Below are 27,456 nucleotides of genomic sequence, written 5' to 3'. Positions count from 1 at the left end.
CTACCATTCTTAATAGAATTCTACCAACTGTAGCAACCGTGTACACACACCGGCCCTGGGCTTTTTCATTTTCCCCATAAAAGAGTTCACGTTTTTCTCAGTGCAATAGGATATGAAGGATATGTGTCCCTTTATGATCCATGATAGCCGGTATCGGATCACCTGGACGTGGATAACCAAAAAGCGACGTGCGACCAGGTGCCATTCAAAACCTTGGGGCAAGAACATAGTTTAAATAAATTTGTATATTGAGATTCATTAGAATCTTTCTCGGCAGGTGAAAATAAGTAAAACTACGTGGGAAAAAATTCTTTTCTTAGGACCTAAACTTTAGACATACTTTGCAAAAAAATCTTTAAAAGCCAATAAAAATGATTAGAGGCAATCGTTGGGTCGGTTCGCTCTCAAAGAAAATACTTTATAAGAAATGGGGATTTCGTTTGTCCAAAACTTCGTTTCAAAGGAAAATATTTTTTTTTTCGTTGGGTATATTGAACATGTGAAAAACTTTCATGCATTAGAGTGAATTTTCTAAATAGAGAGGGTCAAACTGGAAGCATATTCGGGCAAATTATGAATTCCGATATTTTGTGGATTTTTTTTCAGTTCATAGAATTTTCCCAGTGTCTCCAAATTTTCATGAGAATCTAGTTGTCTCTTAAAATTACTTAATGTTTACCTTATTTCAACTTAACTATAACGATTTCTGAGTTTCTCTTTTATACTACAATCGGGTAAATCGTATTCACACAAGTCCGTATCGTTGGGCCTGGTAGACGGATTACATTTTTCATCATCCAAGATGACATCATGCTCATCCAGACACATGACAGAGCGCCTTCGCACTGGTAATGGATCATCGGGACTTCGACATGTGACTGGGCAAAATTGCCAAGGACCCGTTAACCAATGGGCTGGACATGGGATACTACTACATTTTTTCGCCAAACGTTGAGGGCGAGGATTTTTGGCAAAGGCCCAACAAAGCTCTATGTCAGACGTAACTGCAAGAAGGAAACTATATTAGAGCTCACTTTCATATGAATATCAATATTTCTTCTTACCTCTTCCATTTTCATAACAAATGGGCTCACGGTATTGTAAACCTCCTCCACAAGTAACGGAACATTTGGTCCATTCACTCAATTTCCATAAATAGTGTTTGGAAGAGCTAACATTTAAGGCGGGTAAAGTAAATTCATAGTAAATGCCCTCATTTGGTTCTTCTCCCCTAACGATACTCTGGAATGAAGAGAGACATATATATAATAGTGATGCATAAGATATCAATTGTTTATTCTGTTTGTCACTAATAAGTGAACCTTTTTACTTCGATGTTAGTATCAGGGATATACGTTCAAAGAAATTTGTAAGTAAATGCAGCATACAAATCTGATGAATTTGTAATTGACTATATTTTTTATTCCTAATTAATTTTGTGATTAATACTATCATTTTCATGATTTCAGCAATTTCAAGACCATCAAATTAGAAGTATCCGATTTTATATCACTTCGGGATACATTATGAATATCTTCATTGATGTTTCAGCTACAAATTTTGGTGAGCAGAAATAATACGGTATTAGTAGTATATGAAGATGTGGCATCTTTGATTTAAAGATTTTTGAATATCCGAAAACATTTTTACATTAAAGTGTATGAACTAAATACGTTTTTTTTTTGTTTTTGGTTCAAAGATGCGACTTCTTTAAAACAAAGATATATTTAGGAAGCTATCTAGCTTTAAATGTACGTTAGGTATGGTGGTAGCTCGTTATTTCAGGCTCACTTAGACTATTCGTTTCATTACATTGTGATACCACAGTGTTGAGTTTCTCACTGAGTGCTGCCGATTTCATCTTTAGCTCAATGACAAGTGATCTTATTTTTATAGCCGAGTCTGAAAGCCGTTTTATATTACGGTGAAACCACTTGGAGAAGCTATGAAACTCTCAGAAATATCACCATCCTTACTGAGAGTGCTTCAACCACCTCTGAAAAACTTTTATGGTGTTTGGTTGAAATTTAAACCATCACCGTTTATATGCAAGAAGGGCATCTTAACCATTGTACCACGGTAGTCACTTTGAACTTTAATCTATAAAATTAAAATTAGGATAAAAATTTTATTTCTATAGAAAATTTTGACAAAATTTTATATTTATAGAAAATTTTGTCATAATTTTATTTCTGTAGAAAATTTCGTCAAAATTTTATTTCTATAGAAAATTTTGTCAAAATTTTATTTCTATAGAAAATTTTGTCAAAATTTTATTTCTATAGAAAATTTTGTCAAAATTTTATCTCTATAGAAAATTTTGTCAAAATTTTATTTCTATAGAAAATTTTGTCAAAATTGTATTTTCATAGAAAAATGTTGTCAAAATTTTATTTCTATAGAAAATTTTGTCAAAATTTTATTTCTATAGAAAATTTCGTAAAAATAGTATTTTTATAGAAAATTTTGCCAAAATTTAATCTCTATAGAAAATTTTGTCAAAATTTTATTTCTATAGAAAATTTTATCAAAATTTTATTTCTATAGAAAAATTTGTCAAAATTTCATTTTTAAAGAAAATTTTTGTCAATATTTTATTTCTATAGAAAATTTTGTTAAAATTTTATTTCTATAGAAAATTTTGTCAGAATTGTATTTATATAGAAAATTTTGTCAAAATTTTATTTATATAGAAAATTTTGTTAAAATTTTATTTCTGTAGAAAATTTTGTCAATATTTTATTTCTATAGAAAATTTTGTCAAAATTGTATTTCTATAGAAAATTTTGTCAAAATTTTATTTATATAGAACACTTTGTCAAAATTTTATTTCTGTAGAAAATTTTGTCAACATTTTATTTCTATAGAAAACTTTGTCAAAATTTTATTTCTATAGACAATTTTGTCAACATTTTATTTCTATAGACAATTTTGTCAAAATTTTATTTCTATAGAAATGTTTGTCAAAATTTTATTTCTATAGAAAATTTTGTTAAAATGTTATTTCTGTAGAAAATTTTGTCAAATTTTTTTCTATAGAAAATTTTGTCAAAATTTTATTTCTATCGAAAATTTTATCAAACTTTTATTTCTATAGACAATTTTGTCAAAATTTTATTTCTATATAAAATTTCGTAAAAATTTTATTCTATAGAAAATTTTGTCAACTTTTTATTTCTATAGAAAATTTTGTCAAAATTTTATTTCTATAGAAAATGTTGTCATATTTTTATTTCTATAGAAAATTTCGTCAAAATTTTATTGCTATAGAAAACTTTGTCAAAATTTTATTTCTATAGAAAATTTTGTCAAAATTTTATTTATATAGAAAATTTTGTCAATATTTTATTTCTATAGAAAATTTTGTCAAAATTTTATTTCTATAGACAATTTCGTAAAAATTTTATTTCTATAGAAAATTTCGTAAAAATTTTATTTCTATAGAAAATTTTGTCAAAATTTTATTTCTATAGAAAATTTTGTCAAAATGTTATTTCTGTAGAAAATTTTCTCAAAATTTTATTTCTATAGAAAATGTTTTCCTTATACTCTCTTATTTTCCTTTATACTCTCTTTATAATATACTTACAAATATAGCTATGGAATGTTGTATGGGTTGTGGTATTTTAATAATCTCCTGATCATCGATACGATCATAGAAACTTTCCGCTCCGGCTATCGAAAATTCACCAGGCATTGATATCAAACTATCACCATTCAAATAAAATAGGCTACTATTCGATTTGGCCACACCTAGAAAATTTGGTGAATTTCCCAATTCTTTGATAATAATATGTCGAGCTTTTGCGGGTAGAACTACAATTTCCACATAACCTTCGTTGACTTTCAGCGTATCATTGAATACGTATTTCACTGTTTTGCAATCCTGTCCCTCACCGCCACAGACACCACAACGATCTTCTTGCTTTTCTGAATCAACAATCCAATCGCAACCAACTTTCTAAAACATAGACAATTTAGTTAATCTCATTAGAAGTACATTGGCGAACATTACTCACCCTACAAATACCATCGATGCACATGTTATTGGTTCCCAATGTACATGGTGTTCCATCTAAAACTGTATCACCCCAATTGGCAATAATTGTATCATCCACATCGTTGCAATATAGTTTACAAGGATTTTCTAAAATTGGATTTTGTAAAAAAATAATTTGCCATAAATTCGGGTTTAATTGTTAGCTAAGAGAATATTTAATAAGAAAATAAAGGAATTTCGTTTGTCTCAAATTTCATTCCGGAGGAAAGTATTTTTTCTTCGGGTGTGTGTTAGACTAAAATAGGCAGATTAAGTACCTATATATAAATTATAAATTTCAACTGGATCGGATGAAATTTTCAAAACTGGGTATTGGTTTATATGAAGGCTATATGGAAATTTCGTACGAAATTTCCACCGGACCGGATAGGGAAGCTATACAAGGTTTCACGCCGATAGCTTGGTTTGTTCGGAAGTTGGAGTGGTTCCAAAAGACGGACGGACAGACATCGCTAAATCGAATGAGAATTTCACTGCGACCCACAATATATACTTTCTGGGGTATCTGACAAAATTGACTTCGGCACAAATGGGCCTTACCAAATATCCACCGGATCGGATGTAATTTTCCTTCCTAGAAGCTCTGGAAGTCAAAACTGGGTATTGGTTTATATGGAGGCTATACCAAGTTTCACGCCGATAATTTGGTTTGTTCGCAAGTTGGAGTGGTTCCAAAAGACGGACGGACAGACATCGCTAAATCAAATGAGAATTTCACTGCGACCCACAATATATACTTTCTGGGGTATCTGACAATATTGACTTTGGCACAAATGTGCCGTACCAAATTTCCACCGAATCGGATGAAATTTTTCCTTCCTAGAAGCTCTGGAAGTCAAAACTGGGTATTCGTTTATAGGGAAGCTATACCAAGTTTCACGCCGATAGATTGGTTTGTTCGGAAATTGGAGTGGTTCCAAAAGACGGACGGACAGACATCGCTAAATCGAATGAGAATTTCACTGCGACCCACAATATATACCTATCTGGGGTATATGACAATATTGACTTTGGCACAAATGTGCCGTACCAAATTTTCACCGGATCGGATAAAATTTTTCCTTCCTAGAAGCTCTGGAAGTCAAAACTGGGTATTGGTTTATATGGAGGCTATACCAAGTTTCACGCTGAAAGCTTGGTTTGTTCGTAAGTTGGCGTGGTTCCAAAAGAAGGCCGGACCGACATAGCTAAATTGACTGAGAATTTCATTACGACCCACAATATTTATACATTGTGGGGTATCCACCGGATCGGATGAAATTTTCCTTCCTTGAAGCTCTGGAAATCAAAACTGGGTATTGGTTTTTATGAGAGCTGTACCAAGTTTCACACCGAAAGCTTTGTTTGTTCGGAAGTGGGCGTGGTTCCAAAAGACGAACGGACAGACATCGCTAAATCGACTGCGAATTTTACTGCAACCCACAATATATACTTACTGGGGTATCTGACAATATTGACTTCGGCACGAATGTGCCGTACCAAATTTCCACCGGATCGAATGAAATTTTTCCGTTTTCACGTTGATAGCTTGGTTTGTTCGGAAGTTGGCGTGGTTCCAAAAGACGGACAGACAGACATCGCTAAATCGACGGAGAACTTCACTACGACCTACAATATTTATACTTTCTGGGGTATCTGACAACATTGACAATGTGTCGTTTCAAATTTCAACCGGATCGGATGAAATTTTTCCTTCCTAGAAGCTCTGGAAAACAATACTGGGTATTGAAATATATGGGGGCTATACCAAGTTTCACGTTGATAGCTTAGTTTGTTCGGAAGTTGGCATAGTTCCAAAAAAAACGGACGGACATCGCTAGATCGAATGAGAATTTCAATACGACTCACAATATACTTTATGGCATTCAGCACAAATGTCAATCGAATGAGGAGTTAATCGCCGCAGCGGAGATATATTTTTCAAGCTTCGATAAAAACGTATTTTTTTTTCAGACCGTTAAAAAAGAACTGCAACTTTTCTGAACCAAGGGTATGATGGTGGAAAAACTATTTTGAAGAGTAAATCGGCATATTCTCATTTTTTTTATTTTTATTTTTTTAATTTTTAGTATAAGTGCTTATTCGACAATCCTTGACTCACCGTCATATCTCCCTGATATTATGACACCAATACTTACGTTTATCGAAATATGGCAACCATTTATATAATTGTCCTTGATATGGTTTTTCATTATATTTCTCACATTGTTGGGCCCTAAAACTTGGCTCATTTTTGGGACATGGATTGTAATTACAAATCTTATATCTGAAAATAAATCAAATGACAATAAAACCCATCAAGCAACAGCAATATGACAATTTTACTTTTTTCTCTCTCCTATGCAAAATGAACCACCATTTGCTGGTCTGGGACTATCACATTCACGTTGTTGTATCGAAACACCACCGCCACAGGAACGTGAACATTCACTCCATTCCGACCAATTACCCCATGAACCATCCACCTTTTCCATTGACTCTATGCGAACACATTTACCATTTTGGCACCACTGTCAATGCAAAACAAGAAAACTCTATATTCGCTCAAACTGAAATGGAGTCGAAAATTACCACAACAAACCTTACGTTTTCCACACAATGTTCCCGGGGCAGTTGGTCGCATATTTGTTATGCATTCGCCATTCACATTACACCATAAAGTCGAACAGATCTCATACATGGGGGAACATACTTCACTATCTGTGACATTGTATTGTAGGCGACATTGAAGTTCAGCATTATATCTCTTTCCGGGTTGTTCTTCAGGATAGGCATATTGATCCAAGGTTGTAGGTTCATCATCAAGACAATCGCCCAAACCTTGACTAAATATAAGGGAAAATTAAAACATTTTTTTCGCTTTGTCCAAATGAATTTGAATTCAGACTTACTCCAAAAAATGCGTAATATATTTACGACTACAATTTGACCAGCAAACTTGCAATGTATCTGCTCCAAATGTTGGCGTCATTATATGAACTATCGAACCCACTCGTGGATGGCAACCAATTTTTGCCGTATCATGAAACATGCCAAAGCTGAAAAGGAAATCAAATTGAAATTAGTTAATTAAAAATTTCAATACTTTTCGCCAAACAAACATGAATTTATGTCTACAGAAAAATTGACAGCAGAAGGAAAATCATGTTTAGGTGGGACGGATAGCCGGTACCCAAACGACTTAGGTGATTCTAAGTACATATATCATTATACATATGTATATATAGCATTTTCACTTATTGTTACATTTAAAAAGGAATATTTCCAATTCAAATGAAACGGTTTTCACATACAATAAGACGTTCTCCATTTCAATTGCGAATAGGTTTCATTAAAAAAAAAAAAAAACTTCTTTTGATTTGGAAAAGGTTCTACTTGCTTTGAAAAGTTTCTCTTGAATCAAAATCCAATTTTCGTAAGACCTAGATGGAAATTTACTGGAGGTCAAGGTTTTTATCTACTGCACTCAGAGAAAGAATACTTTCCTTGTGAACAATATTTTAGACAAACGAAATTTTCGTTTGCTAAAAAATCCGAATTTATAGCAAGCCTTGGAATGATTCTATCTAATTAATTTTATTTTCATTCAGCGTCAGAAAAAAATTTTTCCTTTAGTGTAGCTACATAATTATTTAGGGTAAAAAAAAGGTAATTCTTGATCTGGAAGTATATGGAATTGCAGCAAAGAACACATAAGCAAATAAAAACTACGCTATATTTAAAGCAAAAAAAAACAAAAAACAAAAATAACCCACATAGAAAAAATGAACCACGTACTGGATGTACGGTTGCCACAGTTGGTAGAATTCTACCGAATATGATAGCTTCTTTACTGTTTGATAGCTTGCTAGAATTCTTAATGTTTTAGTAGATTTTGCAATATTTTCCTCTCCAACTTAGGGGTACTTGCAAATTTTCTATAGAAATAAAATTTGGATAAAACTTTGTATATAAATAAAATTTTGACAAAATTTTGTATAGAAATAAAATTTTGATACAATTTTCTATAGAAATAAAATTTTGACAAATTTTTCTTTAGAAAGAAAATTTTAACAAAAATTTCTATAGAAATAAATTTTTGGCAACATTTTCTATAGAAATAAAATTGTGACAAAATTTTCTATAGAAAGAAGATTTTAACAAAAATTTCAGTAGAAATAAAATTTGTTTTTATTAGATTTAATGAAATCACAATACGAGTAGTCACTTTAATCAAACCCCATTATATTGTTAGTGGTTAATAACGGATTGGAGAAATATTTCTTTTATGTTTGTGTCTTAAGTCTTTTGTTACTATATGAACAACGTCCAATCGTCATCAATCTAGTATAGGGCAAGTAACCTAAACTCTTCAATTAGCATTGCCAAAGAAAATTTTAACAAAAATTTCTCTAGAAATAAAATTTTGACAAAAATTTCTAACAGGTTGGCTGATAAGTCCCCGGTCTGACACATAGATGGCGTCGCTAGTATTAAATGCATATTATTTTTATATAGTCTGTAAGTCATTTAGTTTGTGAGATAGAGCGTCTTTATTGTGAAAAAAATGGAAAAAAGGAATTTCGTGTTTTGATAAAATACTGTTTACTGAAGGGAATAAATACGGTGGAAGCAAAAACTTGGCTTTATAATGAGTTTCCGGACTCTGCCCCAGGGAAATCATATCATTCATCAATATTTGGATATGCGGAAGCTCTGTGCAAAATGGGTGCCACGCGAGCTCACATTTGACCAAAAACAACAACGTGTTGATGATTCTGAGCGGTGTTTGCAGCTGTTAACTCGTAATACACCCGACTTTTTCTGTCGATATGTGACAATGGATGAAACATGGCTCCATCACTACACTACCCTCCTGAGTCCTCCGACAGTCGGCTGAGTGGAAAGCGACCGGTGAACCGTCTCCGAAGCGTGGAAAGACTCAAAAGTCCGCTGGCAAAGTAATGGCCTCTGTTTTTTGGGATGCGCATGGAATAATTTTTATCGATTATCTTGAAAAGGGAAAAAACATCAACAGTTTGAAGGTCAAAATCGCGGCAAAACGGCCCCATGAAGAAGAAAAAAGTGTTGTTTCACCAAGACAACGCACCGTGCCACAAGTCATTGAGAACGATGGCAAAAATTCATGAATTGGGCTTCGAATTGCTTCCCCTCCCACCGTATTCTCCAGATCTGGCCCCCAGCGACTTTTTCTTGTTCTCAGACCTCAAAAGGATGCTCGCAGGGAAAAAATTTGGCTGCAATGAAGAGGTGATCGCCGAAACTGAGACCTATTTTGAGGCAAACCCGAAGGATTACTACCAATATGGTATCAAAAAATTGGAAGGTCGTTATAATCGTTGTATCGCTCTTGAAGGGAACTATGTTGAATAATAAAAATGAATTTTGACAAAAAAATGTGTTTTCCTTTTTTAGACAGGGGACTTATCAGCAAACCCCTTATATAAATAAAATTTTAACAAAATTTTCTATAGAAATAAAATGTTGACCAATATTTCTATAGAAATAAAATTTTGAGAAAGTTTTCTATAAAAATAAAGTTTGGACAAAGTTTCAATAGAAATAAAATTTTGAGATAAATTTAAGAAACATATTTAAGCCTTATGAGAAAACTTTCTAAAATTTTGTCCGTCAGAAGAGAAAAAACAATTTGTGGCCCTAATACTGTAACGACCAATCCCACGCTTTCCTTGTTTCGTTCCGATAATTTCGATGTGAAAAATGCACCATGCACTGGATGTTTGCCACAGTTGGTAGAATTCTACCGAAAATTATAGATTCTTTACTATTTGGTGGATTGATAGAATTCATAATGTTTTGGTAGACTTTGTATTATTTTCCTCTCCAACTCATAAATTTTCTATAAAAATAACATTTTGACAAAATTTTCTATAGAAATAAAATGATGACAAAATTGTCTATAGTAAGAAAATGTTGAGAAAACTTTCAACAGTAATAAAATTATGACAAAATTTTCTATTGAAATAAAATTTATAAAAAATTTTCTATAGAAATAAAATATTGACAAAATTATAAAATTATTCTCTAAAATTTTCGATAGAAAACAAATTATGGCAAAATTTTCTGTAGAAATCAAATTTTGACAAAATTTTCTATAGAAATAAAATTTAGACAAAATTCTGTATAGAAATCAAATTTTGACAAAATTTTCTATAGAAATAAAATGTTGACAAAATTTTCTTACATTTCGATAAAATTTCTTATAGAAATAAAATTTTGAGAACATTTTCTATTGGAAAAAAATTTGAGACAATTTTCTATAGAAATAAAACTTTGAAAAAAATATAGAAATAAAATTTTGACATAATTTTCTATAAAAATAAAATGTTGACAAAAATGGAAATAAAATGTTGGCAACATTTTCTATAGAAATAAAATTTGAGAAAATTTACTAATAAAATTTTGACAAAATATGATTTTTTGTTTGGTACCTTTTTGATTAAATTTGTTCAAAATTTTGGTAGATTTTTTTGGCTCGAGTGGCAACGCCGGGGTAGGAATTTGGTGTCCGGCGGAAATGGTGGCAAATCCAGATAATGTGTGTACAGAGAGTATTAAGAAAAGAAGAGAACGAAACTGTCAAGCGAAACTGCGACAGTACACGCAAAGAAAAAAAACGTTTGGAAAACGTGTATCGAAAACGTTTTTCTTTTGTTAGAGTTTTTTGAATTGCTTCGAAAATTTTAAACTTTTATCACCAAAAAAATTTTTTTGTTACAAAATTGTTATTTTTTCAATAAAAAAAAGTTATTTTTGAAACAACAACACAGTCCATTTCGTTTATATCAAACATTGTCCTTTTCTGACTTTAGGTCTTTAATAAGACACATTTTACAGTTCAAAACTTAATATAATACAATGTAATGTTGAACATTTTTTAGGAATCTTCCGAACATATCTGGAATATATGTAAAAAAAAAAATAAAAACAAAAAAAAAAAACGTTGGTCGAAGGAGGGATCGAACTCACGACCCTTGGCATGCAAGTCGGACGTAGCAACCACTGCTCCACGGTGCCAAACTAAATGTTTGTTTCTGTTAAATAAACTTTGTTTATTCGGTTCGTGGGCGCCGCAAGCTATGCTATATAAATATAAATTATATGGATAATTATCTATTGATGACCATAACAGGTACATAGCTCAGTGGTTAGTGTGTTGGCTTACAAAGTGCATGGTCCGCGGTTCGATTCTCCGTCCAGGCGAAAGGTAAAAAAAATTTTAAATTAATAAAATCGTATAATTTCTTCTACTTGTTGGTATTATAGGAAAAGGTGTTAAGAACTAAAATACTTCGTGGATGCGAGAAAGATGTGAGGGAAAATGCAATTAGCAAGAAAACAATTTTTTTTGAGTTAGTCTTTATGAAATTGTTTTTACATCCTGGAAAAGAATAAACGTTTATCACAAAAAGTATATACTTTTCTTCCAAATATACTTCCTTACAGCGAAAAACAAATAAGAAACGAACTTTGTTTGTCTAAAATTTCGTTTGGGAGGAAAGAATTATTTTTTTGCGTGTAGGTGGTAGTCATGAGGAAATTTATCTAATGTCATGCAGTTTTTGTCGGCGCTTGTCTCAAATATAATACAGTTTGCGTCGGCGTCACCCAGTTCTGTTCTCTGCCGGCCTTATGAAACGTAAGAAAAATAGGATTTAGAACCTACTTTGTAGTAACAAATGTTCTTTTATATAAATCTTTTCATTCTATTAATTTTTTTTGGCAGACAATTTGAAATTATAACTGCCGATGTCTTAATAAAGAATTTATCAAAACAGCGCTTCGACCGCAAGGCGGTTATACCAAAGCTGCAAGCATTGTGCGACAAAAACAACAATGTCAAGAGTAGAGATGCTTGACATTTGTTGTTTTTGTAGAAGAGAAATTTTCGTCCTCTTGTTTTCTTAATACTCTCTGGTGTGTATGATGATATTTCCAGAGAATTATCTACTCGGAACTATATACCCAAAAACTGCACCAAAACTGTAAACACCTAGAAACGACCAACCATTTGAAGATGTTGACCTAATAAGAAAGTTCATAATATTTGCTTTATAAAATTGTCGATTAAATTTTTGAGATGAATCTCCCAACTCTCTATTAAAATCGTATACATTTCCGGTAAGGCAAATTTTCCTAATTGTAAAAAAAAACATTTTTGAATCAATTAATTCTAAAATCTTTTATGGAAGATCAAAATTTTATGATCCAGGTAAACTAGTTTTGAGTGTACAAAAAATTGGGTTGTCCAATTTCCAGATCCGTGGAAAATCCAAGAATTATTTATTCAGACTTTACAGTGAATGGATTACGCTATCGAGTCGGAATTGGATGGGCCGGAAAAGTTTCTGGGCCGTGATCGATTTATTTCTTTGATACCATGTGAAAGATAAGCTCTAAACTAACCGCCCAACGGCGATTCAATACCTCTAACATTATCGATTATATAAAGCTGTCACTGTGCGATTTGGTTACGCAAAATTTCACGAATAAAATAGAGATCTGTTATAACTTTTCATTATGAACGGCATACACTGAAAAAAAGCATGCCCGGTTCCAAAGATTTTGTCTTTACTTTAAAAATTTTGGTATTGATTCCGAGCCGAAGAAGCGGAGAATACAAGTATGTACACTTTTGTGTATTTGCTTCTAGGAAGCAAATTTTAATTTTTCGCTTTTTCAGTTTTTTTTTCATATGCTATCAAAGTCCTTTAAAAACGTGTTGACGACAACTTTATTTTCCAAATTAAGACTTGACTTCCAGTAGAAATGTTATGCTATGTTTCAAGTAAAAAACGTCTTTAAAATAATTTGTTGAAAAACATGTCCTACTTTTGAACGATTTTTTGCTTTGTAGTCAAGATGCAAAAAGACAAAAAATTTAAAGACAATTTGATTAAATTTCAAGAATTTTTCTGAATTATTAAAGTCAAGTTGACCTTAGCACAAATATTTTTCTTTCATGTTATGATACCCATTTTTAAGTGAAATTACTTAATTATAAGGACAACACGACTTCATTGAAAAGTTTATCGACTTTTGGGCAAGGAAAAAAACTTTATACTAGAGAAATGCGTTTTCTATGCTAAGCAAAATTTGCATTCGTATTTTAAAGACATGGAATCTTTGGCCCGACACGACAATATTTTTTTCAGTGTACCTTCCTTTGTTGTGAAATGAATATTTGATTATTTATCTCCAAAATGGAATTTTTCTTTGAATTCCAAAATAACACCTCTTATTGGAACGGTTCAGAGATTAAAACTCTATATGCTACCTTTAATGATTAATTTACATAAATCATTGGTGAATTAATATATTAAAAGAACATTAAAAACAAGTAAATCCTCGGCACTAAAGCTAATTTAATGATATTTTGTGTACGTTCTTGAATGAGCTAAAAATGGGGAAAATACCATACACAAATGAAGCATAAAGATTAACTAAATTCATATTTTCTACAAAATAGTTCAAAATTTCTTAAAATTTCCACAAATTCTCCCATCTTGAACTTTATATGGCGCCAAAGGAATTTTTGCAAAGTTGAACTCGATTTTCCTCAATTTTGCCTGGAAGCAAAATTTACATCTACACATTTGTATGTTTGTGTCTTAAGTCTTTCGTTTATGGGTAACCAATTGTGCATCCCACTCTATGAAAATATGAATGAATATTGTGTGTCATACCATGTTTGATATCATAATTATCAATATATAAAATCAATTACATTTGTTGAAAACCATATAAATGTTTATTGGAGTTTTTTTTTTGATAGGGTGCTGAATTCAAGTGAGTTTCAAAAGTGGTGATGAAGAGAATAAGCTGTCAAACAAATAACGTTATCAAATCAATCAATAACATTTGTAATTAATTTAAATGCTATGCATAAATAAACACTTGTTGTTGAATGAGACTCAAATACATAAAAATTGTATCGAAACAAGAAACAACAAGACAAAATAAATTTAAAATTCATACAAAATGTAGTAGCAGATTGAACATCAAGTAGCACTTAAGGCTCCACAAGTGATCGACAAACTTCAAAGCTAGCACGAGATAAGCAATGTTTATGTGTGTTAACTACTACTACACTTATGTTATGACTTTGGTCACCAAGTAAAAAAAAAAATCACCTGTTGAATGTTTTTTGTTAGTTGTGTTAGTTTGTTGTTTACAAACCAGTCATGTGTGGAGGTTGTATCGAAAAAGACCTGATCCAATACGATGTCAGTTTGCATGACATGCAAGACAACTATAATGGATAAACAAATGTTTAAATTGGAGTGAAAAAAACAACAACCTCCACATAAACGGAAATAAACATTTTCATCGGAACATATACCTTTTTTCATGAAACAGTGTCTGATACGATTGTTACAAAAGGTTTGCTAATATAATCACAGAAAAAATATGGGCAATATTTTTTTCAATTAATATCATAATTGAATTTAATATTATTCAAAATAATTGAATAATATTAAATTGTTTCATTAATTTTTTTATTAAAAATATAAATCAAAAACACTAATTGCATCAATTAAATGTTTAATAATGATCAACTAATGAAATGAATGAAAATGATACGGAATTCCATCGAAAAATTATTTTGACATTCGGGGGCTTCGTCATCAAGCAAAACTGTCGCATCGCGGTTGATGCCATTTGATTTTTCTACTTTACAACTTTCTCAACGGGTAATTTTTTACTATCTAATATTTACCATTCGACTTTCCAAAATTCTGGAATGTTGAATTTTTATATATTTCCAAATTTCAACCTTCGACTTTAGTGATTATTGGTAAGTCGTTTCCTGACGTCAACTATACATATTTAGCCATATGATAAGCCTCATAGGATTGTGCAATGAATTTTTTTATCGGCTGCCGAAATCATCCCTAATAAATCCCTAATAATTTTAAAGCAGCACAAGCGGCCTTACAATGGTGAAGATTTATCTGGAGGAACCATCAGCCGCTTCAATTGAGTCATCAAGGGCTTCCTCTTCACAAATCTCGTTGACTCTCGCAACAATCCGCGGTTCAGCCTTGCTAACTCATCTGCTTCGCTGTTCCCCGGTATGTTCCTATGGCCAGGCACCCATATTAGTTGAATATTGTACTGCTCAGCCATCTCGTTGAGAGATTTGCGGCAGTCGATGGCCGTTTTCCAGTTGAGGAACATAGAGTCCAAGGATTTTATTGTAGGTTGACTGTCTGAGTATATATTAATGCCAATATTGCTTGGGGCATTACTTCTCAGACAATTCGTCACTTCTCTTATTGCTAATATTTCAGCCTGAAAAACACTACAGTGATCAGGTAACCTTTTCGCTTTTCGAAGTTCCAGATCTTTAGAATATATTCCATCCAATTTGGAGCCATCAGTAAAGAAATCTATATATCTTTTATTCTCCGGGGTCTGTGTACACCACGCCTCACTGTTGGGAATTAGAGTTTCAAACTTTTTGTCGAAAAGTGGTTTCGCCAGAGTGTAATCCACTACGTTAGGCACATCTGACATTATTTTGAGGACCGAACTGTGACCGTACATTTTTTACGACCACAGCGATAGCCGTTGTTGCAGCTGACTGTTTGGCCAAATGTCTAAAGGCAATAGATGCAGCATAACATTAAGGGAATCTGTTCCTGTCTTACTAAATGCGCCTGAGATACACAAGCACGCCATACGCTGAACTTTATCTAAACCTGTCGGTTGCTGAAGTGCCGGCCACCAGACTACAACACCATATAGCATTATAGGTCTGCGTATATAGCCAACGCACAATTTTCGGTTTTCCTAATGCCTTTTTGCACGAGTACAAAGCTATCGTGGCTTTTCTCGCTCTTTCTTCAATATTAAGCTTAAAGTTCAGCTTCCTGTCCAGAATAACGCCAAGGTATTTTGCACGCTCACCAAAGGGAATTTTAATACCCCCTAAGGATATGGGCTTAACCGTGGGAATTTAGAGATCTTTGAGGTACATGACTAATTCTGTCTTTGGAGGATTTACCCCAAGACCATTCTCTTTCGCCCATTTCTCAGTCATTCGGAGGGCTCTCTGTATAATATCTCTGATTGTGGATGGGAATTTTCCCCTGACTGCTAGAGCCACATCGTCTGCGTATGCCACCACTTTTATCCTTTCTTTTTCTAGGGAAACCAGAAGGGTGTTTATAGCAACATTCCAAAGAAGAGATGATAGAACTCCTCCTTGGGGAGTGCCTCTGTTCACATATCTTTGTATGTTTGCTTGTCCTAGTGTGGCCGAAATACGACTCCTCATTAGCAGTTCGTCTAGAAGCCTAAGTATACCTGGATCAACATTCAGACTTGCCAGTCCATTTAATATAGAGCTCGGATGGACGTTATTGAATGCCCCTCGATGTCTAGAAACGCCACGATTGTGTATTCATTGACAAATAGTGAGCTTTCAATAAAGCTGACTGGTTCATGCAAAGCGGTCTCAGTAGACCTGCCCTTCGAGTATGCATGCTGTCGTTTAGAGAACAAACTTGAATCGACGCTAGTTCTAAGATAAATGTCTATCATCCTCTCCAGAATCAGGATAAGCTGATTGGTCGGAAATCCTTCGCGCTCTAGTGAGAGGCTTTTCCCGCTTTAGGTATGAAAACGACTTTTGTTTCCCTCCACTTTTCTGGAATGTATGCCAAGTCTATACATCCTTTATATATCACCGTCAACCAGGGGATAATTCTTTCAGTCACTGCTTGTAACTCCGCCGGATTAATTCCATCAGGTCCGGGGGATTTGAATGGCCCGAAGCTATTTAACGCCCATTTTATTCTAGATTCCGATACAATTTCTTCGATAGGAGTGATCACGAAATTCAATGGAAATTTTGGTTGATTTTTTTTTGTGATCGCAATGTGATCCTTTACACTCTAGGACCATATTATTGTTTCGGAAATTATGTATTTGATTTTGGCGGAAAAACCATATTTTTTCGAGAAAAATGTTCCCCGTGAAATAGCGACATTATGCTTTAGAAATATTCATGCACTGCGTGTATAAAAAATAATGTCTTGTCTAGATTCTGTTTGTGTTCAATTCCATTGTGCAGCCCACTAAGCTGAAGATATCAATTTACTCACAATATCATATGGCCAGCAATTTCACAGTTTGAATTGCTTGACCAATTTCATTTAAGTTAAATGGCTGAATTATTCTTCAATTTCATGATGCCACATTTTAACAATGTAACAAAATACGAGCAAATGTAAACAGTTTTTGTTGTTGTTGCGTTAAAATTTATTGTTGTTTTGACTTGCTAATGTGCCCGAGTGGAACCCCACCGATAGTCGTTACCAATGATGGAAATGGGTTTACGCCCACTAGTGGCTATCATTCATTACATGCATCTGTCAGTCTGACCGTCGGTTATTTGTTTTCACCATCTAATCGCTTATTCATTGATTATACAATTATGCAGATTCGACCTGTGCAGCCAGTATATACATCATATTTTCCGTCTCACTTCAAAACAATTTGTCTAAGGTAACAATTGTGTTTACAGTATTTTAATATCAGACAATTGTAAAATAAATAAATAAAAAAAAAATAAAAGAGAAAAATTATTAGTAAAAAGTCTTAGGAGCGCTCGACTGATAGTCGGAGAAAATAATAAAATTGTGTACGATTTGCTGGAGAAAGGAAACTTTTATATCGAACTTTAGTCAAGCATATATCCACATTTCCCATTAATATAACATGTGGCTAAATGCCAAAATACACTGAACAAAAATCTTGGTCGGTACCAATGATTTCGACTTTATTTTAATAATTTTGGAATTGATTGCGGTCCAAAGAAGTAAATATACATTTAACCCATCTGTACGCGATGAGGTCCCGGTGGACCTTTCTGATTTTTATCTTTTATATGATTTGCAGCGTGATTCTTTTAAATGTTATTATTTTTTTCAGCTGTTTCTTCATGTGCTATGAAAGTCCTGTAAAAATGTTCTAATGACAACTTAAATTTTAAAATTCAGCCTCGACTTCAAGTAGAAATTATAATATGTTTCACCGACTTATTTAAATCAAAGTGTTGAAAGACATTTTTGAGTTTTAAACGCATTGGAGTCAAGATACAAAAAGACAACAAATTCAAAGGCGATTTTATAATTATGAAGAAGTATTCAATAATAGTTAAGCCAAGTTCCTTTCATGTAAAGATTTTTAAGTCGCATCACTTAACTGTCCTTATTTAACTTCACTGAAAAGTTGATCGACTCATGGACAAGGAAAAAAGCTTTATGTCTGAGAAAAGCGTCTTCTCTGCTAAGCAAAATTCGCATTCATATTTAAGGCCACGAAATCTTGGGCAATACAATATTTTTATTGATATTGAATTTTCAATTTATTGATATTGAAAATTTTTTTCGCGTTTTTAAAGTGATTGAATAATTTACCCTATATCAACCGCGGTTACCACCGTGGATACATTTTTACTATTTGCTAGGAGTGTTCATTTTCAGTTAATATATATTTTTAATTGCAAAGCTAGCAAAATTGTACACTTTTTTAATGCTTTATGACAGTAAAACCTAAATGAAATGAAATATAATAATTTATTCCGCCCACTAAAAAGAGAGCGATTTTTTGATACCCAGCAAAAAAAAAATTGGAAGTTGTTCCTCAAACATTTCTTTTAAAGCGCATCCCGCAATCCCCTATCAATTTTTTCCACTTCCGATGCAGTTCTTTTGGAAAAGTCCACAATCGCTTCTTTTAAAGCGCATCCCGGGATTCCCTATCGATTTTTTTCTACTTCTGATGCAGTCCTTTTGGACAAGTCTTAGAAACTACGGAATTAGGCCGTTTTAAGTGAAAATTAAAGTTTTGGACAATTAAATTTCGCAAAAAAGAATAGAAAATCAATAAAAAAGTAAAAAAATAAAGAAAAAATCATCCTCGATGGGATTTGAACCTGTACCGTTTGACTTTTTCACATCCACGGAAGTTCTTTGAGAAGGTTTTGCACATTACGATCATTTTTTTAATTTTTTTTTTTTTTTGATTTTTTAACGGAAAAAAATATTTTTATACGAAAGTATATGCCGATAGAAAAGCAATATAAAACGTTGTATAATATAAAAATCTTTTTAGAAAAATATTTAATAAAAAAATTGCCGCTGGTGAGCGTTCTTAGTTTCTTCGTTCTTAATTTCTTCATTCATAATAATAAAGAACATCTCAAGAAGTAGTTAGAATGACATGCGTAGTACAAACATTTGAATAGACGTTTTGATGCATCGTGTTCAATGGCGTTTGTGACTGAGTGTGCTAAGGCGTTCTGTTATGGTGCCAACAGACCCAGGTTCAATCCCAGTGGAAGCGAAGAAGTTTTTCAATTTGTACAAATTAAATAATAAGAAAAAAATTGTGTAAAAGAAATACTGATAAAAATAAAAAGTAAAACTGGAAAAAAATTTTAATTCTTTATTTTTTTTTTAAATTTCTTTATCCAAATGAACTTCAAAGGCACAATTCCTAACGCAAAGCACAGGATCCAAAAATTTTTGCACTACTTCCGGATAACAAATTGGAGATCCAAACTACTTTTTTGGAAGCTCTTTTTTTTTGGGTATTCAATAGAATTTCGGGGCAATTTTCTTAATAATTTGGTAGATTATTTTTTATGCGAATGGCAACCATGATATCTATCCGCATACCAAGCACATATTATTGTAAACATAACTTCATATTAGACTTCAATGTACCTTATGTGCAACTTTCATATGTTTGATAAATGTAAAATTGGACTTCCCGAGTTTTCCGGTTTTTCAAAATTTTCAAAAATCGATTTTTTGAATTTCGACTTTTTCGATTTTTTTACGCTTTTTTCCTTGTCCAAAAGTCGATAAACTTTCAAGGTCGTTTTGTCCTTATAGCTAAGTTATTCGACTTAAAAATCTGTATCTTTACATGAAAGAAAATTCTGTTTGACTGAGGTAAACTTTACAGCTTTAATAACTCGGAAGAAATTTTAAATATTCAAAAAAAAAATAATTTTTATTAAATTTAGGACATACATTTTGGAAATTTTGCATCCCTCCGTTAAAGTCGTATGTCTTTGAACTAAGGCAAATTTTCTTTAAAGTAAAGAAAAACATTTTTGATTTTAAAAAATCGTCTTAAATTAATTGAAATATTGAATCTTTAGATTTAAGATAAAACAAATATAGGCTAAGACTTATTTCGAGAATTTTGCTTTGGTTTAAATTTTTTTTTTTTTTTGGAATTAAGAAAACAACTTTTACTTTGAAGTAATTTGGATTTTGGACTTCCCGAGTTTTCCGGTTTTTTCAAAATTTTCAAAAATCGAAATTTTGAATTTCGACTTTTTCGAGTTTTTTGCGCTTTTTTGCTTGTCCAAAAGTCGATAAACTTTCAAGGTCGTTTTGTCCTTATAGCTAAGTTATTCGACTTAAAAATCTGTATCTTTACATGAAAGAATTCTGTTTGACTGAGGTAAATTCTGTTTGACTGAGGTAAACTTTACAGCTTTAATAACTCGGAAGAAATTTTCAAAATTCAAAAAAAAAAAAAATAATTTTTATTAAATTTAGGACACACATTTTGGAAATTTGCATCCCTCCCGTCGTATGTCTTTGAACTAAGGCAAATTTTCTCTAAAGTAAAGAAAAACATTTTTAATTTAAAAAAATCGTCTTAAATTAATTGAAATATTGAATCTTTAGATTTAAGATAAAACAAATATAGGCTAAGACTTATTTCGAGAATTTTGTATCTTTGGTTTAAAGTTTTTTTTTTTTGGAATTAAGAAAACACCTTTTACTTTGAAGTAATTTGGATTTTTATACCAGCATTTGTTTGTACATGAATAGCTTTATTAATATATTCCAAAAAAAAAAAAAGAATGGAATCAATACCAAATTAAATAAAGGGAAGGTCAAAATCTTTGAATCCAAGTAAACTTTTCTAAGTGTAGTTACACCAATGATGCCAAGTAACACCAAATTCAAATTTTAAAGAAATTTTAATAAAAATTTAGATTTGTTACTCATATTATACGTATGCTAATTAATCCACTGTTCAGCTATTATGTATGTGGGATTATATCAAATAATCTTACTTGAAAGGATTGTATACATACAGGGATGGATCACATGGTATAAAAAAATGATTTAAAAATTTCAAGTCAACCATATTTTTTTCAAAACAACATCGTGGTTTTCGTACAGATCTTCTTCTTGAGTGTCTGTTGCTCTTTTTTTTGCCTAGCTTAAATTGAAATATAAAAGGCCCTTGGTTCATTTATCCTTGACTATTTTCTATAAACCATCCAGCCCTGAAGTTCAGCACAGGTGCCTATAAGTCTGCCCTGTTCAGTGCTATAATTCTGCATTCAGATTATTCAACTAACACCAACACTGACAACAAACGACATTTTAATTGTTAATTTCAGGCGGTTCATGTTGTTTTTGTCATGTGCTGTCATTGTTGTTGCTGTTTTTAGTTAACCACGCTAGACTGCATGGTGTTTTGTACCTGCTGGCGACTCATGTTCACCCAGTTAACAGCTTGCATGGATGTTTATATGTACTCGTCATCACTGTCGTAAATACGCAATATTACCAATGAATGGATATGTATATGACCAACTGGCCATAAAATTGTTTATCCGTCCGCCTATCCATTGGTTGGTTAGATAGTCTTTCCGTCTGTCTGTCCATGCCACAGATTTTAATTATTCAAGTCATTGTTGTATGGCTGTTACATGCTAACAGTGTAAAATGTAATTTTGCATTTCTCGGGTGTAATTTAATGGGAATTCAGATCAAAACCTATTAACGATTAATAATAAATAAAACATTTTCTATTTACCATTTGTATCGTTTAAAAGTCAAAAGCTTGGCACAACAAATGACCACCAACTTGACGTAATATTACACTTTTAGATCTATTCAGTCAGTGAGTAATTGAAATGTTAGAATGATATGGCGATGCTAATTGAAGTGTATAGGTTACTTGCCCTATACTAGATTTATGGCGATTGGACGTTGTTCATATAGAAACAAAAGACTTAAGACACGAACATAAAATAAATATTTCTCCAATCCGTTATTAACCACTAACAATATAATGATGTTTGATTAAAGTGACTACTCGTATTGTGATTCCATTAAATCTAATAAAAATTCAGCGGAACCATAGACAAATCGGTTGAAGGAATTGTAACACGGTTGCCACTCCACCCCAAAATAATCTACCAAAATTTGGAGAAAAATTAACCAAAAACTACAAAACAAAACAAAAATCTTATATTGCAAAATTTTTTTTTATAGAAAAATTAGTGCAAATTTTATTTCTATAGAAAACTTTTTGTCAAATTTTGTCAAAATTTTATTTCTATAGAAAATTTGGTCAAAATATCATTTCTATAGAATTTTTTGTTAAAATTTTCTTTGGCAATGCTAATTGAAGTATATGGGTTACTTGCCCTATACTAGATTGATGGCGATTGGACGTTGTTCATATAGAAACAAAAGATTTAAGACACGAACATAAAATAAATATTTCTCCAATCCGTTATTAACCACTAACAATATAATGGGATTTGGTTAAAGTGACTACTCGTATTGTGATTTCATTAAATCTAATAAAAATTCAGCGGAACCATATACAAATTGGTTGAAGGAATTGTAACACGGTTGCCACTCGAGCCCAAAAAAATCTACCAAAATTTTGAGAAAAATTTACCAAAAACTTTCAAACAAAAAAAAAAATCTTAAAATATTTTATTTTTATAGAAAATTTTGTGCAAATTTTATTTCTATAGAAAATTTTGTCAAAATTTTATTTCTATAGAAATTTTTGTAAAAATTTTATTTCTATAGAAATTATTGTTAAAATCTTCTTTCTATAGAAAATTTTGTGCAAATTTTATTTCCATAGAAAACTTTTGGTCAAAACTTTATTTCTATAGAAAACTTCTTGTCAAAATTTTATTTCCATAGAAAACTTTTTGTCAAAACTTTATTTCTATAGAAAATTCTGTCAAAATATCAAAAAATATCTAAAGAAATTTTTGTGAAAACTTTCTTTGACAACGCTAATTAAAGTGTATAGGTTACTTGCCCTATACTAGATTGATTGCGATTGGACATTGTTCATATAGAAACAAAAGACTTAAGACACGAACATAAAAGAAATATTACTCCAATCCGTTATTAACCACTAACAATATAATGGATATTGATTAAAGTGACTACTCGTATTGTGATTTCATTAAATCTAACAAAAATTCAAAGAAATTTTGTCAAAATTTTATTTCTGTAGAAGATTTTGTTAAAATTTTATTTCTAAAGAAAATTTTGTTAAATTTTTATTTCTATAGAAAATATTGTCCAATGTTATTTCTATAGAAAACTTTTGGTCAAGATTTTATTTTTGTAAAACTTTTATTTCTATAGAAAATATTGTCCCAATTTTTTTCCTATAGAAAACTTTTTTATTTATTTATATAGAAAATTTTCTGTCAAAATTTTATTTTTGTAGAAATTTTTGTTAAAATATTATTTCTATAGAAAATTTTATCAAAATTTTATTTCTATAGAAATTTTTGTTAAAATTTTCTTTCTATACAAAACCACCACTTTTATGTATAGCCCCCATAAACCGACCCACAGATTTGGCTTGCGTAGCCTATTGGAGAAGCAAATTTCATCCGATTCGCTTGAATATTAGTACATAGTATTAGTATATGGTCTCTAACAACCATGCGACAATTGGTCTATACACTCAAAAAAGTTTACTTGTATTCAAAGATTTTGGCATTCCCTTAAGGATTTTTGGTATTGATTCCGAGCCAAAGATGCGGCTTCTTTAAAACAAAGAAATTTTTTTAGGAACCTATCTGGCTTTAAATATAGAATCAATAAAATTAAAATTAGTATACAGATCTCATTTATGAAATTTTCATTCTCTTTTCGCGGTTTATTAATAAAGGTACTCACGTACAAACAAATGCCAGTTTAAAAGTCCCCATTATAACGATACTTCAAAGTAAAAAATTTTCTTCTTAGTTCCAAAAAAAAAAAACTTTAAACCAAAGACGCTAAATCCTCAAAATAAGTATTAGCCTATACTTGAAGCGTTTTTATCTTAAATTTAAAGTTTCAATATTTCAGTTAATTTAAGGACAATTTCTTTAAATAAAATATGTGTTTCTTTACTTTATTATTAGATTAAGTTAAAGACATGCAACTTTAGCGGAGGGACGCAAATTTACAAAATTTGTGTCATAAATTTAATGAAAAAAAATTTTGAAGCACAGATTATAAACTTTATTTTAGTTAAAATTGCATTATTTTAAAGAATTTTGTAACTTTCGCATCCTAAAATTTAGGTTGCGTAATCTTTAATAGCACGTAAATATTTTTTTTTAGTGTAGCGATCACTAATTATACATAGCTCCCATATAAACCGATCCCCAGATTTGACCTCCGGAGCCTCTTGGAGGAGCAAAATTCATCCGATCCGGTTGAAATTTGGTATGTGGTGTTAGTATATGGTCTCTAATTAGTCCATATCGGTCCATAATCTATAGAGCCCCCATATAAACCAATCCCCAGATTTGGGTTTGGAGCCTCTTAGAGGAGAAAATTGTTTTCCGATTTAGTTGAAAGTTTGTATTTTGTGTAAATATATGGACACTAACAACCATGCAAAAATTAGTCCAGATTGGACCTCCGGAGCCTCTTGGAGGAGCAAAAACTCATCCGTATCGTTTGAAATTTGGTACATCGTGCTAGTATATGGCAGCTAACAACCATGTCAAGGTTGGTCTATATCGGTATATAGTTATATATAGTCCCCAGATAAACCGATCCCCAATCACACAAAAATTGGTCCATATCGGTTGGTCCATAATCTGCTTTTTTGTCTAATATACCACGTATATATGGAATATGGTTATTTATTTTTAATTCAAAGATTCAATATTTCAGCTTATTTGTTTAAAGCAAAAATGTTTTTTTTTTATTTAAAAAAAGTGACTTTAAAGAAGGAATGCAAATTTCAAAATTTCGTGTACAAAATTTAAAGAACCCCGTTTTTAAAGCAAAGATTCTTCTAAATGAAATTTATTTATTTTATAGAAATTGTTCCTTGGCATTGTGTAAATTGCGTATCCTAAAACATAGCTTGCATAATTTGTTATTTTAGATTAATATGTTTTCAGTGTATCCAATCCAATTTTGCACCACTTACGAATATAAACAGAATATTTCCATTGCTTTTTTGGCTACACTTTTTTAATTCTGATCCGATTTTGCAATTTCCCTTTGCCATAAAGACGTTTCTTTAAGAGCAAATAAAGCCGAATTTGCTGCAAACAAGTCAAAAAGAAAAAAAAACAAAAAAAAAAAACAAGTATATACAGTAGTAAGTTCGGCCGGGCCGAATCTTAAATACCCACCATCACGAATCAAATATAATAGTTTCCTTTGAAAATTTCAGGGAGGTTTGATGACAGATATTTTCCCAAGCAGATCAGTTCAACCTCACTGAAAAAAATATTGTCGTGAGGTCAAAGATTTCATGTCTTTAAAATACGAATGCAATTTTTGCTTAGCATAGAAGACGCATTTCTCCAATATAAATTTTTTTCCTTGGCCAAAAGTCGATAAACTTTTCAATGAAGTTGTATTGTCCTTATAATTAAGTGATTTCACTTAAAAATGGGTATCATAAAATGAAAGAAAAAAAGTTTGGACTAAAGTCAACTTGGCTTTAATAATTCAGAAAAATTCTTTAAATTTAATGAAATTGTCTTTAAATTTGTTGTTTTTTTGCACCTTGAATACCAAGTAAAAAATCGTTCAAATATAGGACAATTTTTCAACACTTTATTTTAAAGACGTTTTTTACTTAAAACATAGCATAATTTCTACTGGAAGTCGAGCCTTAATTTGGAAAATAAAGTTGTCGTCAAGTCGTTTTTAAAGGACTTTGATAGCATATGAAGAAAAAGGCTGAAAAAGCGAAAAATTAAAATTTGCTTCCTAGAAGCAAGTACACAAACCCCAAATTTAAAAGAGAATTGTGTCTTAAAAGTATCCTTACTTGTATTCTCCACTTCTTTGGCTCGGAATCAATACCAAAATTTTTAAAGTAAAGACAAAATCTTTGGAACCGGGCATGCTTTTTTTTCAGTGCAGTACGCTTCCCACTGATAAATGTAAAAATTTTACCTATGAAGACTAGATCAGATTCTGAATTTATAAGAACCATTTTTTGTTTGAGTTTTAGAGGAATCATAAACATCTCTTGTAAGTGTGCAAGACAATAATGAAATAACGCCTTGATTTGAAATCTAAAATCTGTAGATTTTACATCCCAATTATTTAAACGATTACGAGAAGTAAAATCTGGAAATTTTGCATTCAGTTTCAAGCAATTTTCATGATCAGTGAGCCTTATATACCCTCAATAAGTGAAATCGGTCTATATGCCAGTATATTTTCAATTTGTGGCAAATCGGATAAAAACTACAATTTCTAGATGCCCTAGGAGTTAAATCGGGAGTTCAGTGTAATAGTGGCTATACCAAAACATGGAAGGATACACACAGTATTCAGCACATCTAATTCTAGTTCTAGAAACTAGACCCTAAATCGGAGGGCCGGTTTATTAGGGGGCTATATCAAAAACTGTACCGATACACAATATATTCGGCACATGTCTTTAAGGGCCTAGAATACCTCTAGATGTCCAATTTCAGGCAAATTGGATAAAAACTACGGATTCTAGATTTACTTCTAGATTTCCGATTTCAGGCAAATTGGGTAAAAATTACGGATTCTAGAAGCCCAAGAAGTAAAATCGGGAGATCGGTCTATATGGGGGCTATATGACAACATAGACCGATAATAAACATTTTCGGCACATCTCTAGTTTCCTAAAATACCTCTAGATTTCAAATTTCTAGAAGACCAAGAAGTAAAATCAGGACATCAGTCTATAGCTATGTTTCAGTCTGTGTTTTGATATAGCCCCCATGGCTATATCAAAACATAGACTGATAATCACCATTTTCCGCACACCAATTTGTGGTCTTAGAATACGTCTAGATTTTCTATTTCAGGCAAATCGGATAGAAAATACACTTTCTAGACGCCCAAGAAGCAATATCGGTCCATATGGGGGCTATACCAAAACATGGACCGATAGGCACCGTTTTCGGTCCTAAAATACCTCTAGATTTCCAATTTCAGGCAAATTGGATAAAAACTGCAGTTTCTATAAGCCCAAGGCCCCAAATCGGGAGGTCGGTTTATATGGGGGCTATATCAAAACTTGGGCCCATCTTCGAACTTGACCTGCCTGCA

The 27,456-nt window shown here is 31.8% G+C and overlaps 1 protein-coding gene across 1 annotated transcript in view; it reads right to left on the bottom strand.

Annotated features, from left to right (window-relative positions):
- Positions 1–451: 451 nt before the first annotated feature.
- The window catches only part of AdamTS-B (ADAM metallopeptidase with thrombospondin type 1 motif B), a 126,485-nt gene continuing 99,480 nt past the window's right edge, over positions 452–27,456 (bottom strand). Inside the window, exons 10-17 of the mRNA XM_075300696.1 lie at positions 6,952–7,098; positions 6,642–6,885; positions 6,386–6,570; positions 6,199–6,326; positions 4,020–4,147; positions 3,590–3,961; positions 1,065–1,242; positions 452–1,004 (exon numbers count right to left, since the gene is read on the bottom strand). Coding sequence (XP_075156811.1) covers positions 691–1,004; positions 1,065–1,242; positions 3,590–3,961; positions 4,020–4,147; positions 6,199–6,326; positions 6,386–6,570; positions 6,642–6,885; positions 6,952–7,098 — 1,696 coding nt within the window. The 3' untranslated portion in view covers positions 452–690. The remainder of the gene's footprint in view (positions 1,005–1,064; positions 1,243–3,589; positions 3,962–4,019; positions 4,148–6,198; positions 6,327–6,385; positions 6,571–6,641; positions 6,886–6,951; positions 7,099–27,456) is intronic.

Source organism: Haematobia irritans, chromosome 3, assembly GCF_050003625.1.
Source record: "Haematobia irritans isolate KBUSLIRL chromosome 3, ASM5000362v1, whole genome shotgun sequence".
NCBI lineage: Eukaryota > Metazoa > Arthropoda > Insecta > Diptera > Muscidae > Haematobia > Haematobia irritans.
The sequence above is the reverse complement of the archived record's forward strand: the minus strand, read 5'-3'. Positions and strand labels throughout refer to the sequence as shown.